General features: G+C 37.8%; 1 protein-coding gene and 1 pseudogene across 1 annotated transcript in view; both read right to left on the reverse strand.

Moving 5' to 3' along the window:
* HERC1 (HECT and RLD domain containing E3 ubiquitin protein ligase family member 1) overlaps positions 1-22,196 on the reverse strand; it is a 231,092-nt gene that overhangs the window by 136,744 nt on the left and 72,152 nt on the right. Inside the window, exons 4-13 of the mRNA XM_053596078.1 lie at positions 16,691-16,885; positions 15,542-15,853; positions 9,923-10,019; positions 9,205-9,348; positions 8,032-8,159; positions 6,401-6,545; positions 6,133-6,304; positions 4,276-4,410; positions 3,510-3,675; positions 1,098-1,223 (exon numbers count right to left, since the gene is read on the reverse strand). Coding sequence (XP_053452053.1) covers positions 1,098-1,223; positions 3,510-3,675; positions 4,276-4,410; positions 6,133-6,304; positions 6,401-6,545; positions 8,032-8,159; positions 9,205-9,348; positions 9,923-10,019; positions 15,542-15,853; positions 16,691-16,885 — 1,620 coding nt within the window. The remainder of the gene's footprint in view (positions 1-1,097; positions 1,224-3,509; positions 3,676-4,275; positions 4,411-6,132; positions 6,305-6,400; positions 6,546-8,031; positions 8,160-9,204; positions 9,349-9,922; positions 10,020-15,541; positions 15,854-16,690; positions 16,886-22,196) is intronic.
* On the reverse strand, positions 12,899-14,492 carry LOC128587681 (E3 SUMO-protein ligase PIAS3-like; annotated as a pseudogene).

Consider the following 22,196-nt stretch of genomic DNA (forward strand, 5'->3'; position numbering starts at 1 on the left):
TATTTACATTTACATTTATTTTACTCTTCATTATAATACTACCTAAAACTCTAAACCAACATGGCATATTGTACATAATAATTTTTGTACTATTAAGTAGAGAGGAGTAGGAAATGCCAACAGATAAATTTCAAATTATTCTACAGAATTACCAATGACAACCACTTATTCTAATATTTAAAATAAATCACTTGAAGGTCATTCCTGTAATCCCAAGGTGGGAGGAGGATTACTTGAGGCCAGGATTTTAAGACTAACCTAGACAACATAGTGAGACCCCATCTCTTAAAAAAAAAAAAAAAATATATATATATATATATATATTTGTGCCAGCCATGGTGGGGTCCACCTGTAGCCCCAGATACTTGAGAAGCTCAAGCAGGAGGATTGCTTGGGCCCAGGTATTCAAGACTGTAATGAGCTATGATTGTGCTACTACATACTACACTCCAGCCTAGGCAAGGAGTGAGATCTGTCTCAAAAATAAATAAAATAAAATAAAATGAAATAAAATAAATCACTCGAATCTAAACTAATGCAGAATACTCACTGAAAAGTATCAGTGAATATTACATTGCCAATAAGTACTATTTTCATCAAATCTATATATCTGTACAACTAAATTTTCTACTTAGTTGAATAAAGTTATTTTAACATACATTAGATAATAAAAATGGAAAGAATAAGCATATTCATCTTATCAAATTCATTTTCCTAACAGTCATCTTTTATTCTTTTTACAAACAATTTCAGACAAAATTCTGGGCATTGAACCAACAGTAGCCCATTCCCTTGATTTCAACTCAGCACTACAATTAAACCAAAGGGAATCTGGTTTTACACCTCAAGCAACATTGGAAAAATTAGTCATTATATTAATAATTAGCCCCAAATAACAATAAATTATCACTGGCTTCATTTGGAATCATTAGACATCTGGGAATTCTTCCAACATGTAACATTAACTGGGATTTACCAGACCGATCAAGTTAAGTACTATAGTCCATGAACACATGGCAATTGATTAGCTTTATTGTTCCCTCAGTCCAGTTTTTTATGATACTACAGATTTACTTACATACCATGCAAAGGCTTACCTGTCCTTTAGATAAACTTTCCCACCTATCAGGTCCTTGGGGTAAAAGAGAATGAAGCAATTCCATCCGTTCTCGTAATGGTGGTAATAGCATGGTTGCTCCCACTGACAGAGTTTCAATTACCACCTAATATCAAAAACAGAAAGGTGGATAGATAGGCCTGGTTCTTATTTTTGCAATAAAAATACATGAAAAGTGAATCTATCAACTATTAGGTTCACAGAAGTCTAAAGAAGATAAAATGGCATGCAAGTCCTTCTTTCAATGACTTCAAGAAGACTAAAAAACATTTTGGATTTGCACTAAAGCACTAATCATTACCCAATAAATATTTAGCGTTGTGTCTACAGTGTTGGGCCTACGACTATACAAAGTAATATGGGTACAGGAATAAACAAGAGAGACGAAAGTCTGATTTTCAGAAGCACCTAGTCTAGCAGAAAAAAAGACTCTGAGCAAGTCATTACAAATGTAAAAGGAGTTATAGGGAAAGTAAAAGGAAGTGAGAAGTTGAGTAACACACACAGAAGGACAAATAACATGGTCTATGGGCTCATGGAAAATTCTCCCTAAAGATTAGGCATTTAAGGATTACAAATTAGAGGTTTTAGCCAGACAAAGGTGCAGGTACTAGGAACAGCTGAGGAATAGCGAGCTACATTACTTTAAGCCTTATAACTTGTCTGGGACTTGACTTCTTTGCCAGTAAAATCAGTGTTGGACTAGATAAATGCCATAGTGCTAATTCTTTGAATTACTATAATAATTAAAAATTTCAAGTACACAAAAAGAATTATTAACCCTTCCGTCAAAAATGACTTTAATGACTTTCTCAGATTACTATAATCAAACTAAATTTTAGCTGTGCAAATTCATCGAAAATGGCCAAGGATTGAACACTGAATGCACATACTCCCTTTCCAAAAGCCCATCTAAAAGAATGGGGGGGAGGGCAAGGATAATACAAAAGAACCTAAAAAAGGAGGGGTAAAGGAGAAAACAGCATCAAAAATTTGGAAGCAGAAACAGATAAAGGGTAATTAACTTAAAAAACCTGAAAAGGCAGCATCCTATGTCAAAAGTGAGAAAAACCAAAAAGCACTATAGAATTCCTAGAGGCTCAGATGCTTTTACAACAGAAGGCAAAAGGAGAAGCTCAAAACAGTAGGATTGGCTGAAAACTGGTTAAGATAATAGGCACAGCTGAGGGTAGGAATACCAAACTGAAAATAGATTTTAAGACAAAGTGTTTGTTCTGAATGTTGAGACTCTAAGCTCTTCTTCCCCCACCAGAAAAAAAACTGTTATGTAGGTTTATACCTTCTGCCAGTACATAAGAAGAGTCTTCCTTTGGGAAATCTGACTAGTCCAACAGAAAAGATCCTAAATGGCAGACTTCAAGAGTTTACACCACCCCCCCAAAATAGCCAAGCCACAACAATCTGCAGTAAAATTGATAAGAAATCCTCCTGCATCAGTCTCCCAAGTAGCTGGGACTTACAGGTGCCCACCACAATGTCTAATTTTTCTATATTTAGTAAAGATGAGGTCTCACTCTTGGTCACACTGGTCTCAAACTCCCGAGTTCAAATGATCCTACCACCTTGGCCTCCCAGAGTGCTAGGATTATAGGCATGAGCTACAGCACCCAGGCCCAACTTCATCTTTCTGTATATGTGTGTACAGTTGTCCTGTTTTGTTGAAAAGATAATTCTTACTTCCATGAAATTGTTTTGACACTCATGTAGAAAATCAATAAACCCCAGACATATGAATTTTATTTCTGGACTCTAAATTCTATTTCACTTACCTGTATATCTATCCTTCTGCCAGTACCATGATGTTTTAAAACTACAGCAAAAAGGTGCAAGGTTTGAGGTTGGAAAGTATTAAGTATTCCAACTTTGTTCTTTTTCACGATTGTTTTAGCTATTCTGGGTCCCCTGAATTATAAGATCAGCTTGTCAATTTCTGTCAAACAAAGGCAGCTGGAATTTTGATAGTGATTACACTGAATTTGTAAACCAATTTGGGAATATTGACATCTTAACAATATTAACTTTTGTAATCCATGAACATGGGATGTTTGTCCATTCATCTAGGTTTTCTTTAATTTCTTACAATGATGTGTAAAGTGTAGAAGTCTTGCATCTTTTTCTTTTTTGACATGTTTGTAAATAGGCAACTATAATACAACGCGATGTAATGAGAACATATATGAAAGAATCCTAATATGGTGGGAGGCCAGGAAATGAAAAGTTTCTCAGAGATGGCATCTGACCTTTGTCTTAAAGAATGAGTTAACCACTTCTTGAACCAATTGCAGTTGTCCAATGCACAGTTGAATATATTACATCACTAAAATTTCAAAGAAAGCTATGGCTTGAGATACAGATTCATGAGTCCACTTACCTCTTGGATTTCATCTGGGACAGTTGAGTCCATCAGTCTGAAGAGCAAATTTCGAAGTGGACCTGCCTGCCTCCCAAGAATGCTGGTAGCTACCCCTCCCGCAAGTGCAAGAGCAAGGTGATTTGAAAGTAGTTTCAAGCACAGCTTGAGAAAATTGTGGTGTTCCCTAAAATCAGACAAACCACTGTAAATTTTCAAAGCATCGAAGTACATGGGCTACCCAGTTTGGGTAATATTTTTTCTTTTTAAAAATTTTGTCAAGTCATGAAAGGTAATTTGTTTTGTTTTGTTTTGTTTTATTGAGACAGAGACTCACTTTGTCACCCTTAATAGAGAGCCATGGCATCATAGCTCACAGCAACCTCAAACTCTTGGGCTCAAGCAATTCTTTTGCCTCTGCCTCTTTAGTAGCTGGGACTACAGGTGCCTGCCACAACGCCTGGCTATTTTTTTGTTTGTTTGTTTGTTTAGCAGGCCCGGGCCAGGTTCAAACCCACCAGCCCTGAAGCATGTGGCTGGCACCCTAGTCACTGAGATATAAGCATCCAGCCATGAACGGTAATTTTTAAAACATGATTTGGGAAATAATGAATAACTTTTTCCTAGAGGTTATCATCAATAAGAATCTAAATTTAGCTCTTTGTGGAGTATAAAAAACTTGCATAATTGAGGAATAAAGCAAACAAGAATACTCAAAACTCATAAATAGTAATATGCATGCATGCACACACACCACAACACACATATATACATATACATAACATACCTTGATGAAGGGAAAGGGAGTGGTGGAATCTCACTGTTTATTTTATCACAGTATCTTTCAAGAAAAGAACGCAGGTGTGAGAAGGTACTCTCTTCAAGATCTACACAATAAGGTCGGTGCCATGCAACAACTTGTCTAGAAGGACACAGAATAAAATCATGAAACAAGCCTAAAATGAAATTTTCACACATGATCAAAAATTAAAATATATTAAAGCTGAAAGATTTCACCAAGATACATAGATGTTCTTGATTATGAAAAGTGATAAAAACCCTTCACTTTAGCAAGTGAGGAAAACCAAGAATTTGCCATCTTCCACAAGAAACCATATAACCACCACCTGGTTTGGAAGGTTTGAATATCTACTCACCTGAAGGCAGAGGGCTGAGCCACATGATCTATTAAAACCCTTTCTGATTCTCAGAGTCTAGAAAATATATTTTTCATATTAAGAAAAATATCCTGACTCTATGGAATGATATACTAAAATCTATTAAAGAAGAACTCCTGAAATCTCTTGTGACTATTTTGAAGTTCTTGGGACCCAACTATCTACATATGAAGTGTGAAGTTGTAGACTTAATACTAAAAGCAAAATATTTATGTTCAACTTATTTATTTTTGGCTTCTGTGTTTTTAATTGGTTAGAATGTCATAATAAACCTCCCCCGAATCAAAGGTCTAGACTGAAAATATAATACATTTTAAGGTGTAAATTAGCACACGTGTAACCACAAATACCAGAGACAACCCAAATGTTCCTTTAAATTCAATTTCCTAACATTGACTAAAAATCACCCACCTGATTAACAACCAAATTGTAGATGGTTATCAATTTAGGAAAGAGCTAAATTTCTACAAAAATAACTTCCTTAATTTAAAAGTATGGCCAGTGGAGCCAGGTACAATGCCTTTAATCCCAGCACTTCGGAGGCGGAGGCAGTGAATCACTTGAGGTGAGAAGTTTAAGACTAGCTTGAGCCACATGATCTATTAAACATATCGACTTGGGTAACATATCGACCCTCTCTCTACAAAAAATATGCAAAAATTAACTGGATATAGTGATGCTTACCTATAATCCCAGATCTCAGGAAGCTAAGGCAGGAAGATTGCTTGGGCCCAGGGATTCAAGGCTGTAGCAAGCTATGATTACACCACTATACTCCAGCTTAGGTGACAAAATGAGACTTTGTCCCTTAAAAAAAATACAAGTATGGCTCGGCACCTGTAGCTCAGCGGCTAGGACGGAGCTGGCGGGTTCGAATCTAGCCCAGGCCTGTCAAACAACAAGGACAACTACCACCAAAAAAGCAATAGCCAGGTGTTAAGGCGGGCTCCTCTAGTCCCAGCTACTTGGGAGGCTGAGGCAGGAGAATTGCTTAAGCCCAAGAGTTTGATGTTGCTGTGAGATATGACGCTACTGCACTCTACCCAGGGCGACAGCTTGAGACTCTGTCTCAAAAAAAAAATACAAGTATGGCCATTGTTTTTTTCATAAAACCAACCAGATCAAGGACACCAAGGTCAAACAATGTTAAATCAAAGCCTCCATCTGATTTTAGTTATTTTAACTGAATTTCCTCTTGCTATGTAGACATTTATTTTTTTAATCAGTATATAAAGACAGAGAATTCAAAATGTTTAAGAAAATGTTTTAAATATAAGATATAACTTCTTATTTCTGAAATATAATCTCAACATTCAAATCAAAAGATATCTATGTTATTTCTATGATAGTAAAAAACCAATACTAGAAATGTTCAGAAGGGCATTTTATGAATAAAGCACAGATTTTTTTATTGGTGTTTCTGATAGTATTAAAACACAAGAATTTTTAAACATAGGCACTCTTACCTGTCCCTAGGAAGAGCAGTCCATGCCAAACTATGTGATGTTCCAGCTGAAATCTGCTGAATAGCTATACCATCTAAGCCACTCACTTTCTTTGGTTTAGTAATAGGACCTGTGGAATTGCCTTGGCCACACTGCCCCATAGAATTATTGCCCCAGGCATAAACTTCATTATCTAAAAACAAAAAGTATAAAAGAAAAGCCGAATTTAAATGTAATATATTTATGGAAGATGAGTCAGTACTATTTATTTAAAAACAAATTACTTTACCATGAGAAAGAGCCAAACAATGACTGTCTCCAATAGAAATATCAACTATTCTTGTAGCAGCCAGTTCTTCAATAAGTTTGGGTCTCAAAGCAGTAGCTTCTGAAGAACCACAACCTAGACAAGCTCCACACCCCCATGCATAGACCTGAAAAAAACAAAAATATGGTACACATAATCTCCTAAGATAATTATGTTGTTGACTTAAATTATTTAGGAATAAATAAAATCTGTGAAATAGTATACAATTTAAAAATAACTATGATATTCAAAACATCGTTTTGATCATTTTAAAGATTGTCATAGTGATTTACTGGACTGTTTTTAAACATTCATCATATAAGCAGACAAGCAGCTGTACTAAAAAGAAAAATAACTGGTCATAGAAAAAAATGAAAAAAAAATCTGAGAGATTATGCTAAAACTACTAATTGGTTTGCATTTTGTTGTGTTTGCCCAATCTTCCCACCTTTGGAAATATTGCCTTGAACTTTTCTTTTACATGTTTCTTACTCTGCAGGTGAGATCAACAAGACCAGGATGTGATCATATAAAATGGATTATATAAATTATAACACTCACGTTTATGATTTAGTTTTTAAAAATATCTCACCTCACTGTTATAACAATTTTAATTATCACTTACAAAAAAGGCCACACGAAGCAGTAGTCTAGACAGTTCTCCTTGAATACCAAATACTGAACATCAAAATATTCACTGAATGACTTAAGATGCTTGGGGAAAGGATTATACGAAGAAAACAGGAAGATAAAAGGATGAATGACTCCAATTTGGCAATCTAAAATCAACTTTCTTTGGTTTAGTAATAGCAAACTGAATGATTAATAGTAAAGGCAGCAAACAACAAATGTAATAGCTTGAGTTAGATTTGTTAGGTCCCACGGCATTCACGTTTCCCAAAGAATAATTAAATTATGTGATTTCGGCTTTTCTGTTCATCTGCCTTGTGAACTAGTCAGAAAATATTTTTATACAGCACATAATAGGCTCCTATATATGAGAGAGTAAGAGATAGGCTCACTTTTTCACTGACATCACTGATGGATTCAAAGGGCCAAATTTTGTCAACCAACATACCTGACCCCATCAACAAAAAATAAACAGAAGAGTCAAATATGCATGTAAAAGTTCAAAAGCTTATAAAGGGATTATAAAATTCTGACTATCCTAAACTTGACTAACCCTGTTTCTCAGAAATAGCTAAGCCTCTTAGACTATTTTTCCATATGAAAATATTCTCTTTACCTTCTTTTTTTATAATTTTTTTACCTTCTTAATTCATGTCATTGGTTCCAACAAGATCTAGTCTTGCTTTCCCTCACTATCCATGATTTTTGGGAAAATACTTAAGGGGTACTGAGTGCTAAAAAATTTTAGAAAAGCAGCTCAATGAAAAGAACAAGGGATGGAGGGAATGTTTATCTGGGTCACACAGTCCAGGTCAGAAAACCTGGTTCCTTCTCAGATACTCCATTTCGAACAGGAAAAAATACTTCATTTCATTGTGTTGCCTAGAAATGTATTTTATTCTAAAATTTAAATACAAATATTACTTTTAATCACCTAGTCCTCTGAAATACTCTTAACTCCGTTATCCTCAACCTGGTCCTACCTGCCCTGTTGATGTCAAAGCAAGTGAAGACTGGCTCCCAGCACAAACTTTGCGAATGAACATTCCTTGTAAAGCTTCAATAACTTTAGGTTTATACACTCTGTTGGTATCACCATGGCCAAGTTTGCCTATAAAAATGAATACATTCAAGTTAAACAATTTACTTGTTTTAAAGAACCTCTATTCTTTTGGTAAGTACTAAAGTTGATAAAGGATTCTAATCTTTTCATCACTAACCTGACAGATATGGAAAACTGTAAGAGTCTGATAGCTGAGGATATTAACAAATGAGCGTTTTTTGCAAGGAAGTTAACAACTGTCAATTAACATCACTTTACAAGTGACATGGAAAATTATTTTTCTGTCTTTCTCCCTCTTTAATGACTATATTTCTAACTTTAAATTTGCTGACATAAAATACAGGTCCTAAAAAAAAGTATATGCATATAATTTTTTAAACTTTTAAAAAGATTCAGTAATTCATGAAATAAAAAAGTAGGCAAGTCTCTAAAGAAAAAAAAAAATGGCCAGTAACATTGGGCAACCTCACCACTAATAAAGAAAATACACATTAAATACTATTTTTATTTTTAAAATTATCTTAATTTTAATACCTAGTGTTGTTGAGGGATACAGATAGGTAAACATTCATACTGCCGGTAGAATTGACAAATTAAAGTAGACAAAGATTTAGTCATTCATAATATTGCTGTTAATACTGGGGGAAAAAATGGAAACCATCTAGATATTCAACAACGAAAAATTAGTTTCATAAATTGTGCTACAATCACATGAAAGAATACTATGAACCATTTAAAAGAATGAAGTAGAGTCATGTTTGTTGACACAGAAAAAATATTCACAAAATACTCTTAGACTAAAACATGTATATGTTAAAACGTACAGAAGCATATATAAAACATGTAGGTCTACTTTGGTTTAAAAAGACATTGATGTAGAAATATTTGTAAATATTTATATAAATGTATATTTATTTAGAAATCTATTTACCAAAGTGTTAACAATGGTTAGAGCAACATTTATAAAAGTACAAATAATTTTAATTTTTACTTCTGCTCATCTGTATTTGAGGTCTTCTATACTAAACATACATAATGAATAATAAATTTTAAGAAAAAGGCCAAAGCTACCCATAAATAATTTTTTACATACCATTGTCTCCTCCTCCAAAAGACCATACGGTTCTCCCATCCTTAGATAAAGCAATAGTATGTGAGCTGCCACAAGAAACCTCTCCTACATTGCTAATGTCTTTTACTAATGTAGGAATGTTACGGCTATTACTGTCACCATGACCTTGGATAAAACATACACAACATCAAAGAAACAATGTTAACTCTCTTTCTTAGGCCATTATTTCATAAGTAGAATACATATTATAATTTTATAATAGAATTGATGCAATTCAGTATGAAAAACAGAATCATTTCTAATAATCTTCTTAACCAATCTCCCCGGCTGTTCCCAAACTGAGACATCCAGTCACTTCAATGAACCATTAGAATATTCTCCTTTCTTTCAGAACAGGTTCCTCTCATAGTACTTACCTTATGCTATCTTATATCACACTGATGTTGACTTGTTTTCACTACCCACTAAGACATAAACTTCAAGATCATGATGGTATAATTCTTATCCCAGAAACTCTACCGTGCCTGATCATAATAGGCACTCAGTAAATATATCTTAATTACACCTTAAATATTAGCACCGAATCTAAATATTATCTCTATAAAATTATCTTCCTCTGAGCTTACAATTAGCAAAATAAGTGGCAGTCTTTGCCCTATTAAATCTATTCTCACTGCTTCTCAATAACCATAACCATTTCCATTTTTTGAGTGTAACTTTAATTTTTTAAAAATCTTACCCAGTCTTCCAAAGTCTCCTTCACCCCACGTATATAATTCACCATCCTCTGTGACAGCAGCACTATGTCTGTATCCAGCTGACACGCAAACAACCACCTGCAAGGCACCAGTGAATTGATGAGCACACAGATGCTAAAACACATAGTTTGTATTTGATCCTACACATAGACTCTGGAGATGTTAAAAGTCACAACTCATCCAAGAACTGTTGTGTGTGTACAGGTGTGGAGGTTGTGCTCAGGACACAGATGATTAGCAAAGAGGTCAAGGAAGTGCTGAAATACAGCTTATGCTCTGCTTGCCAAACAAACCATCCAGAGAAGAGAACACCTTTTCTCAATTCACACAAAGGTCCCGTAAGGGCTAGTAGGGGGCCTGAATATATCAAAATAATCACTCACAAGGATACTGTATCACCAATCAAATCTACTCAAAGAGTTGGAGAGAGTTGACTACTCATAGAACAATGATCTTTTTTTAATTTATTTTTTATTTGGGGGGAGAAGTGTCTCACTTTATCACCCCTCAATAGAGTGCTCTGGCATCACAGCTCACAGCAACCTCAAACTCTTGGGCTTAAGCAATTCTCTTGCCTCAGCCTCCCAAGTAGCTGGTATTACAGGCACTCACCACAACAACCGACTATTTTTAGAGACAAGGCTCAGGTTGCACTGGCTCAGGCTGGAACAATGACCATATTTAAAGTACATGGTTAACCAAACCTCCAGTCCTGGCTGATCAAGAAAAATACCTTACATAATATGGATAATTCTCCAAAGTTATTGGCTATTACCAACTCTCCAAGATATTGGCTATTACCAATACAGAAAGATCTAAGCAGTATATAAGTTTATGTTAACTAAATCCTGACAATACCCCAAGTAGTGATACAACTGATGAGTAGAACCAGCAGTATATAATAGCAACATAATTTGGGGATCCCTCAAATCTTTAAACACTAATCAAAATCATTGGCTATTGAAAAAAATGCACACAAAGAATATAACCTAATCATTTGTACCCATATATTAATCTGAAATTTAAAAAGAAATATATAGAAAAAAATTGCATTAATAGTACCAAGTCTTTTTTATCTCCAGAAATTAGAGCTCATCTTAGGAAATTGAAATTTTAGATTCAATTAAAAATACTGAGCACCTAATACCTTCTAGATACTATAAGAATCTCTGAAAATTTTTTCTTTTTGTAGAGACAGAGTCTCACTTTATGGCCCTCGGTAGAGTGCCGTGGCCTCACACAGCTCACAGCAACCTCCAACTCCTGGGCTTAAGCGATTCTCTTGCCTCAGCCTCCCAAGTAGCTGGGACTACAGGCGCTTGCCACAACGCCCAGCTATTTTTTTTTTGGTTGCAGTTTGGCCGGGGCCGGGTTCGAACCCGCCACCCTCGGTATATGGGGCTGGCGCCTTACCAACTGAGCCACAGGCACCGCCCGAATCGCTGAAATTTTTATCTGTAAATTATTAATTTTTTTGTAATTCTTTTTTTGTTAATTTCGGATTAATATAATGGTACAAATGATTAGTTACATTGTTTGTATCTGTTAAGCAAAGTTCAAGTTGTAGAAGTCCTTCACCCAGAGGGTTGTGCTGTATACCCTGAGGAAGAGCAAGACCCCCCATCTCTAAAAAAAAATAGTGGGGTATTATGGCAGGTGCCTATAGCCCCTGATACTTGGGAGTCTGAGGCAAATGGATTGCTTGAGCCCAAGAGTTTGAGGTCTCTGCGAGCTATGATGCCACAGCACTCTACTAGGGGCAACAAAGTGAGACTCTTATCTCAAAAATAAAATAAAATAAAATAAAATTTAGACTTTATAATTTTTTTTTCATTGAACATTCACAACTTTTATTATGGGTGAGAACTTTGCTATAATTTTGGGAATAAAAAGTAAAATTATAACATAGGTCCTAGGCCAAGGAGAAGCCCGATAAAAGAGATTAGGAAAAAGAGCACAAGAGTTAGCCCACTTCTGCACAAAGGTATAGAATGAGCCAAGACTAACCTCAGGGCCAGGTGCCTCTAGAGGCTTAGGCCCCAGGCCTGTTAGCATAAGAAACATTGTGAACTTAAATATATAAATAGAGAAAGACCTAAGCAATAGGCTAGGCCCTGTTTCCAAACCCCTGGGGATGATGGGCCTTAGCTCCTCCTCAGTCATACTGGAAGTAGAAAGCAGAAGTCATCTATACAGTATTCTGGTTTCTCATGTTAAAAATCCACAACCCAAAATAAAATGCTCTGTCCATCTCTGAAACTGCCTATCTCACTTTCTCCATTTGTCTGTATAGACCAGGTGTCCTCAAGCTGCGGCCCATGGGCCACATGAAGCGGTGTGAATTGTATTTGTTCCCATTTTGTTTTTTACTTCAAAATAAGATATGTGCAGTGTGCATAGGAATTTGTTCATAGTTTTTTTTTTTTTAAACTATAGTCTGGCCCTCCAACGGTCTGAGGGACAGTGAATTGGCCTCCTGTTTAAAAAGTTTGAGGACGCCTGGTGTAGACAAAGGGAACAGAATGGACATGAACAAACAATGGATGTAGGAAAAGAAATAGAGCCAGGAGTTTATGGATGAGAAGAGAGGAAATCTAAGGGACAGGAGTAGGGCCCCTTAACCAAAGGGCTCCAAACACAGTCATGGAAGGCTAAGGATTCAGCTCTTCTCTAAGTTTCATCCCAACCCTTTTGCCTTCCACTCCAAAGTTAACATACCCAAAGGAATATGCCACCACTAAAGAATATTTCCAAAAATAGACGACCCTAATGTCCTTAAAGAGTTAAATATTAACCCTTTGGGTGCTGCCTTTGTCAAGCAGGGATAAGGCCAAAAGTAGGTCTCCATGAGGGTGGGTCTGGCTTTGGCTAAGACCCTGGAGGGGTCAGAGTAGCCAGAGGTCAGGACTCCACATTCCAGTGTTGGAGAGTAGTAAAGATTCCATAATCTAAGGAACTTAGTACAGGATCTGACAGCCAGTCAAAGAAATACCTGAGGGCAAAAGTCCTCTATGTCTCTTCCTCAAGGTTTCCCTAGAGGCTCTAATGCTGACATGGCCAGGAAGGGATACTGGAGTGGACAATGGTGGGAGCTCCCCAACATGGGAACCAGTGGGCCCTGAGAGTAGGACGGGATCCCCAGTACTAGAAGTAGCCAAAGGCATCCTGTTCCTCTAGTGAAGTGATTACAGAGGGACTATTGTGCTGAAGTCTAAAGGAAAGAAAATAAATCTAATACTTGGATATCTGTCACCAGTAAGAAGGCAGGTGGGTTCTCATGTACCGGAAGACTAGACAGGAAATCCCCACCCAATATGCCCGTAACAGGGCTCTACAGCACTTAGGACTGGTGACCAGACATCAGGACTCCTTTGCTTCCAGGTAAGGTTGGGATGGCAGCTGAGGTGACAGAACAGCGCTTCCTGATTGGAGGCAGATCTCCTCATCTGATGAGCTTTCTATCGTCAAGTTGATAACCTTATTCTTTGATGCATCTCCCTCTTGGACTGGGCCGTACTGGAGGCCACCCATTCCATAGTCTGGTGGGGGGCAAACCTCAGATGCCTCTTCTTGGGTTTCACTGGGCACCAAAATCCATCTTCCATGAACTGGATCTCATCACAATCTCAACAGGAATTAATCTCCATGAGTAAATCATCAATGATAAGAGATTTATAGGAAGACTTTTTGTCACACACAACAGATCCACTTTGGGTCTTCTTACTCATCTATAAAGGCAGCATCGAAGCTCTGCAGGTGGGTGCAGGTGAGGCCACAACAAGGGACAGTCAGGCCCATATTCCCTAGAGGGCATATGAGGCCCATCCAGAGACTCACAACCTCACTATCCAGGTCAGCGGTCAATTTTCTCTTGATCAGTCCCTGGAAGTAGTCTGGATAAAGGGTTCTGGATACTCTTTTCTCTTGAGTTTTTATACAAAGGTCCTCATAGTCAACTGCCTCACCCAGTACACAGACAAGAAATATTTCATCCAAACTCAGAGGATCAATTGGCCACAACGGTCTTGGGAAAAGTGGCCAAGAATCAAGCCAGGGGTGTGATATTGATGGAGTGGCTAGGTCTCTTGGGCTCAGCCCCTTTCTTGGTGAAGGGAAGGTAAATGGCAGGGGGCTCAGTTTCCCAGTGGCCTTGACAAAGAGGTTGGGAAGGAAATAATCTTCCTAGAGGCAGCTGGTCTCACAGACACAGAACCTTAGCTACACCTGTATGGGATACCTGCATTTAGCTCCTGGTAGAACCTCTCTGGATGTAGAATCTGCTGTACTTGCTGAGGTGTAAGGGCAACAAAGGTAAAATGCACTTCCTCAAACTGCTGGCAAGAAGTAGATACAAGGGTAGTAGGCCAGGTGAGGTTCCTGCAGACTTCACAGAAAGGCAGTGGTTTCATGGTGACATGAGAGTGCACAGGCTGGGGCAGAGACAGGGTGCATGACCACCTCATGCTTACGGCCTAGCAGGGTGTCAGGAGCCAAGAGGGTCAGGGGAATAGGAGCTAGAGGACCAGGGGAGCCTACAGGAATGGTGTCACAGAGCAAGGATATAAAGATTTTTATAAAATAAAGTATTCATGGAAAGAAAGCAATCTTTTTGTTTGTTTTTTTTTGAGACAAAGCCTCAAGCTGTCGCCCTAGGTAGAGGGCCGTGGCATCACAGCACATAGCAACCTCCAACTCCTGGGCTCAAGCGAGTCTCCTGCCTCCACCTCCCAAGTAGCTGGGACTACAGGCGCCCGCCATAACACCCAGCTATTTTTGGGGGGTGAGGGTTAAAGCCATCATTGTTGTTTAGGGAGCCCAGGCTGGATTCAAACCCACCAGCTCAGGTGTATGTGGCTGGTGCCTTAGCCGCTTGAGCCACAGGTGCCAAGCCGGAAAGAAAGCAATCTTAAAATAGTGGATCCAGTATTATTACATGTAAGTTTAGGAAAATACCTTTACCTCTTTAAAGAAAAATCAAATAGAAATTAAAAAAAAAAAAATCCTAAGTTAACAGTGGCAATTATTTGTGTGGAATATTGAGCTCTATATGCCTCATCATTTGGGTCACTGCTAAAATGCTGCCTCCCTCAAGAGCATCCTTTGATCTCCTTATTTGATATCACACTCTGCCCAATTTAGTCTTTATTACATTACTCAATTTTTTCTGTACTATTATCTGAAATTATTTTATATGTTTGCTATCTTATTATCTCTATCCCAAAGATTTAAGCTCCAGTAGAACAAACACCTTGTCTGTCTTGTTCACTGCTGTATGTCTAAGGCCTGAAACACTGCCTAACACTTGGAAGGTGCTAAGTAAATATTAGTTAAATGAATGATTCCCAGTTTCCTTATTTGTGAAATGAGTATAATAACAATCTCACAACAATAGAATTATTCTTATAAGGATTAAAATTGAATAACGTATATGAAAGTGTTCTGTAAACTATAAAGCAGATACACAAAAGATAAGCCAAAGGGTGGCAGGCAAGGGCCAACTTCAGAAAGAACACATCAAAATCTGAATAATGTCATCAATTATAACACCACTGTATCTAATTCTTTTTAAATACAAAAAAAAAAAAAAAAAAAGCACATACCTTCCCCTGCAGAGGGCCCTGAATAAGCTTGGGATATTTCTGTGTTGAACTATTTCCATGTCCCAGTTTCCCATAATCACCGTCTCCCCAACTGAAGACTTCTCCTTCTGTTGTAAAAGCTAAAGTATGACCATCAGATCCTTTAGATGATGAAACCTTTTTAATGGACCTGTGAGGCTCAAATGTTAATTTTTTTAATGTAGACTGATTATTGGAATCTCCAAGGCCCAGTCTCCCATAGCTGCCTTTACCGCAAGCTCTGACAGAGCCATCCGTAGAAATGACAAAAGTGCAGTATTGTCCAGCTTCAATCTATAAACAAATAAACAGATTTTAAACATAAAATGCTTCTATGAAAATGAAAGTATAATATTTAAGGTTGATCTTATTAAAGAGGCTCAAAGGAAGTCTGCTAAAGGAGACTATGACCTGATTCTCTACAGAGATTAAGAAACAAATAGAAAAAAAAGAAACAAATAGAAAATCAAGAGAACACTAATGGACTTTTCATGCTGACTTCCTCACTAAGCTCAAATTCAGCCATATTTTATCTTTTCAGGTTATCTTTCTTATAATGAAAGGAAACAACAAAGTAAAATGTTTTTACCTCCTCTTATAAATGGACAAAGGGCAAGAAATAAAATTGTCCTACTACTTCCTTGGGGTCCATTAAGGCAAAAACAATACAAAATACATTTTAATGAAAATAATAAAAAAAAATTGAAAGTTCTAGCTTGGCTATTAAATGTAAAAACAGTGATAAAAACAAGAAAATTAAATACCAATCTGGTAAAGGGAAAATTCAGTTTTTATTTAGCCTTATTTGCCATTTGTGTTGAATATGATGGTAAAATCTATTGTCATTCATAATATATTTTTTTTAAATCCAGATATCAATTTAGCTTTTTAAAACTTGGAAATGCTGTCAGGGATATAGAGGACTAAAAATGCATATTGAATAAACAGATGCAGTATGGTATAGAAATGATATAGATAAGAAACAATGATAAAGAATTTTCAGTCATTTTAAAGTATTCTTAATATTATTAAATATTATTATTATTTTATTATTAAATAATATTATTATTCAAAGCAAATAAGCATGAACATATACCCCACTGTCTATTGTAAGGTATACAGAGAACTTACGGTCTGAGCATCAGAGAAACTAGGAGCCAGTTTGGGTTGCAATATTTTCTCCTGTGTGCCTTCTACCAACTGATGGCTGCTGTTGCTACCCCAAACATAGACCTCACAGGTTTCTGAGACAATAGGAGCATCACCAGTCTGAATGCTATCTGGGCTAGCACATGTTCTTGAGTAATCAGAAGCCATTCTGCAAACCTATTAAAATTTTAAAATATGCCATAAACAATCAAGACAGTTTTAGTCTAGACATTTTTCATACATATATTATCTAAAATTATTGTCTTTCCTCCTTATACTCGCAACTGCTCAAATAACCTAAGAATTCCACAGCTCGTCTTAAACACAGATAGGCAGACTATTTCCTCATGCAGAATAAACCACTAAAATATACTAATGAAGGTGGCAAAAATGGGAATGCAGAGACATAGAATTAAGCCTTTTCTTAACCAAAAATTTTATTATTTCATAGAACATTATCTAAGAACAAAGCTTTAAGAAAAAGTAGAAAAAGCCAGGCATGGTGGCTTACACCTGTAATTCTAGCACTCTTGGCACCAAGGCAGGTAGACTGATTGAGCTAACAAGTTCAAGACCAGCCTGAGCAACAGCAAGACCCCATCTCTGAAAGTAGCCAGGCATGGTGATGGGTGCCTGTAGTCCCAGCTACTTGGGAGGCTGAGGCAATAGGATCTCTTGAGCCCAAGAGTTTGAGGTTGCTGTGAGCTATGACACCCACCACAGCACTCTACCTGGGCAAGAAAGTGAGACTCTGCCTCAAAAAAAAAAAAAAAAAGGCAGAAAAAAAAATCACCATTGTCAATCTTATCACCCAAATTCCATAAATGTTTTATTTTTATATATGTCCTTCCAGAACTTTTCACATACATGTTCTTTAACATAGTCATCACAGTGGATATATAAAAGTGGCAAATGATACAAAAGAGTTGTGCAAAACTTTCCATATGTACTAGTCTTCATCACTAAACAGATTAATATTCCATCTAACACAAAAATCACAATTTACTTAACAATCTTCCTTTTTTTTTTCCCTTGAGACAGGCTCTTATTATGTTACCTAGGCTGGACTCAAACTTTTAGGCTAAAGCAATCTTCTACCATAGCCTCCTGAGTAGCTAGGACTACAGGTGCACACTGCTGTGCCCAGTTTCACTTTCCCTTCACAGGACATTTACAGTCTTTCTACCCTTTCTTTTTTTTTTTCTGAGACAAAGTCTCACTTTGTCACCCTGGGTAGAGTGCCATGGTGTCATAGCTCACAGCAACCTTAAACTCCTGAGCTCAAGAGATTCACTTGCCTCAGCCTCCCAAATAGCTGGGACTACAGGCACCCGCCACAGTGCCCAGCTATTTTTAGAGATGAGATCTCATTCTGGCTCAGGCTGGTCTCCAACTCATGAGCTCAGGCAATCCACTTGCCTCCGGCTCCCAGAGTGCTAGGATTACAGGCATGAACCACCGCACCTGGCCTTTTCTACTTATTTATTATATAGGCAATTTTTAAGGATATAGTTATTATTATATTTTTTATTTCCTTATCAGAGAATCTCAGAAATGGGATATCCAACAAGAAATAATCTATGATTCTTGAAATATACTATTATCAAATTGCTCTCCAAAATGGTGCTATGTTACCAGCAATGTACAAAAAGAGGACTGCCCTAAAAACGGTGAAAGCCCAGAGCAATTCAATGCTCATACATATAGATACATATAAAATAAAAGTCATGGCTTCTTTATCATTTCTGTTGAACAGTATGGTAAAATCTATTGCCATTCATAAAGATTTTTAAAAATCCATGCTGCAGCCAGGCCGAGTGGCTCACACCTGTAATCCTAGCACTCTGGGAGGCCAAAGCAGGTGGACTGCTAAGACCAGCCTGAGCAAGTGCGAGACCCCGTCTCTAAAATATAGCTGGGCGTTGTGGGGGGCGCCTGTAGTCCCAGCTACTCGGGAGGTCGAGAAAAGAGAATTGCCTGAGCCCAAGAGTTTGAGGTTGTTATGAGCTATGATGCCACAGCACTCTACCAAAGGTGACAAAGTGTCTCAAAAAAAAAAAAAAAAAAATCCAGGCTGCACAAGACTCAGGGTGGCTATCCCAGTTGCCCTAACTAAGAAACAGGTCTATACGAGAATATAGTTTGCATCTATATCAATAATGGGTATCATGCTTTTAAATTTTTTTGCTAACCTAAGGTGGGAAAAAAGGATGCCATGATTTTAATTTCATATTTTCTTATTATTAGCAACCTAAAGTTTTTCTGTCTATTTCTTTACCACACTTTGTGAAGTAAACTAACTTTGGCTTATTTATTAGGATTTAAGGGATGTTTTATTGACTTATATGAACTCAATACAATAAGGATATTAAATCTGGCTATAATTGCTAAGTCATGGAAAAAGCCCAAGTGCCCATCAATCCACAAATGGATTAATAAATTGTGGTATATGTACACCATGGAATATTATGCAGTCTTAAAGAAAGATGGAGACTTTACCTTGTTCATGTTTACATGGATGGAGCTGGAACATATTCTTCTTAGTAAAGTATCTCAGGAATGGAAGAAAAAGTATCCAATTGACTCAGACCTACTATGAAACTAATTTATGGCTTTCACATGAAAGCTATAACCTAAGAATAGGGGGAAGGGAGAAAGGGAGAGGAGGAGGGGGAAGTGGGCGGAGGGAAGGTGATTGGTGGGATTACACCTGCGGTGCATCTTACAAGGGTATATGTGAAACTTAGTAAATGTAGAATGTAAATGTCTTAACACAGTAAGAAAATGCCAGGAAGGCTATGTTAACCAGTGTGATGAAAATGTGTCAAATGGTCTATAACCCAATGTATGGTGCCCCATGATCACATTAATGTACGCAGCTATGATTTAATAATAAAAAATAAATAAATAAATAAATCTGGCTATAGCTATTTGCAATTTGTTTTCTGCCTTTTAGTTTTCTTGCTGAGTCAAACAAAACAATAAAAGAATCTTAAAAAGTCAGCCAAGCACAGTGGCTCACACCTGTAATCCCAGCACCGTCGAAGGCCAAGGCAGAAGTACTGCTAGAGGCCAGGTGTTCAAGACCAGCTTGAGCAAGGGCGAGACCCCTGCCTCAAGAAAAAATAGAAAAATTAGCCACGTATGGTACATGCTTATCATCCCAGTTACTCAGGAGACAAAGGCAGGAGAATCCCTTGAGCATGGGAAATTGACAGAGAAAGATCCTATCACAAAAAAAAGAATCTTAAAAAGTCAACATAATTAGTTGCTAGCACATTAAATGGAGGAGAGTCATTTTAGTAAGATCTGTAAATTGTATCAAAAACAATAGAATAATATGTGTTAGACAAACATTCTCCATTGAACATGAGAATAGCTCTAAGTACACATAAAATATGTGTAAATGAAACCTACCAGTCCCTAAGAAAAGATACAAATTTTTTTTTAAGAGGCAGTCTTGCTATGTTGTATAAGCTAGACTTGAACTCTTAGGTTCAAAGGATCCTCCTGCTTCAGCTCCTGAGTAGAAGATCTGAAATTTTGTTGGAGACAAAAGGAAGAGATAGTAGAGCCAAGAGGGTCAGAATATTTCCTCTAAATATTTCCATCAGCTATAATATAGTTTACAAGAGTAATCAGCCAGACACGGTAGATCACCCTGTAATCCCAGCACTGTGGGAGGCTGAGGAGGGAGAATTGCTTGAGCTCAGGAGTTTAAGACCTGCCTGAGCAGAGGGAGACCCTGACTCATAAAAAAAATGAAAAACCCAGCTGGGCACCACAGCAAGTGCCTATAATCCCAGCAGCTTTTTGAGGTAGAGGCAACCAGATGGCCACAGCCTGAGTCTGAGGTTGCAGTGAGCTACGACGCCACTGCACTCTGTGCAGGGCATAGGGTGGGACTCTGTCTCAACGAGGACAACAACAACAACAATAAAGAGAAATCATAGCTCACCCTCACTCTTCTCCCCCAGAAAACAGGAGGATGGAAGAAAAACCAAAATCTCACAAGGCTTAGAAATGCCATTATTTTAAAAACTGGGGGGTGGATAGGACTCTGTGAAGATAGGAAAATGATAGTAACAGCAGCAACATAGTCTTCTAAACATTCCAAATCACTAAAATGTCAAATTCCAAACCCACGCTTAACACTCATAACAAAGTAGGTGACAAGGTAGTCCCCAAAACCCCAAAATATAAGTAGGTGGGGACAGGACAAACCACCACCAAACCCAAAACCTGGGTTTGGCAGGAGGAAGCAATAGAGTATATCTCACAGACCTCAGACAGGAGACCCCCAAAACAGCCAATCAAGTACTCACTGGAAAAAACAATGAGTTGGCCAATCTAAGAACAGCAAGTGCAACTGGGAAGAGTTTTGTGCCTTCTGATAGCAAATAGGGTCAAGAAGAAGTTCTTAAAAAAAGGCTAGAGTAATCCAGCTCTGACAAACTCCTGAAATTGACTAGCCAGGGCTCCCTGCCAGGACAAAGCCCCCACACTGAGGAAAAACTACCCAAAGTGGAATTAAAACTGAGTAAGAAGCTCAGCGCGCAGGGGATGGCGCCTGTGGCTCAAGGAATAGGGCACCGGTCCCATATGCCAGAGGTGGCGGGTTCAAATCTAGCCCCGGCCAAAAACCAAAAAAAAGAAAACAAAAGAAGCTCAGCGCCTATAGCTCAGCAGCTAGGGTACCAGCCACATACACCTGAGCTGGCAAGTTCGAATCCAGCCTGGGCCTGCCAAACAACAATGACAACTACAACCAAAAAACAGCTAGGCGTTGTGGCAGGCATCTGTACTCCCAGCTACTTGGGAGGCTGAGGCAAAAGAATTGCTTGAGCCCAAGAGTGTGAGGTCACTGTGAGCTGTGATGCCACAGCACTCTACCGAGGGAGACATAGTAAGACTCTGTCTCAAAAAAAAAAAAAAAAAAACACTGAATAAGAGAGGGAAAACAAAGGGGGAAAGATGAAAAATACCAAGATAAAAATTGGGAAGGGAACAATGTGGGAAACCACAATGTGTTTTTTAATATTACACACACAAAACAAAACAAAACAAAGGGAGGGAGTCTAAGGAGTTAGAAAAGATATTTTAAATGCCACACAATTCTAAAAGTTCAGGGAAACTAATTTCACATAAAAATAAACAACAGAAAAGTACTAAGGCCAAATCCCGTATGAAGTTATTATAAAGAAAGGACGGAGAGAGGGCACCTGTAGTCCCAGCTACTTGGGAGGCTGAGGCAAGAGAATCTCTTGAGCCCAAGAGTTTGGGGTTGCTGTGAGCTGTGATGCCAAAGGCAACATAAGAAGGGAAGGAAGGAGGGAGAGAGCGAGGGAGGAAGGAAGGAAGGAAGAGAAATAATATCCCTACAATAAAAGCATGCCAGAAGGAAAATGCCCATAAAACAGATCAAACTATAACCTATTTCAAAGTAAGCTAAAAGGAACTTTAAAAATTGAATAAGACCTGAAAGAAA

Source organism: Nycticebus coucang, chromosome 6 (genome assembly GCF_027406575.1).
Source record: "Nycticebus coucang isolate mNycCou1 chromosome 6, mNycCou1.pri, whole genome shotgun sequence".
Classification (NCBI taxonomy): Eukaryota; Metazoa; Chordata; class Mammalia; order Primates; family Lorisidae; genus Nycticebus; species Nycticebus coucang.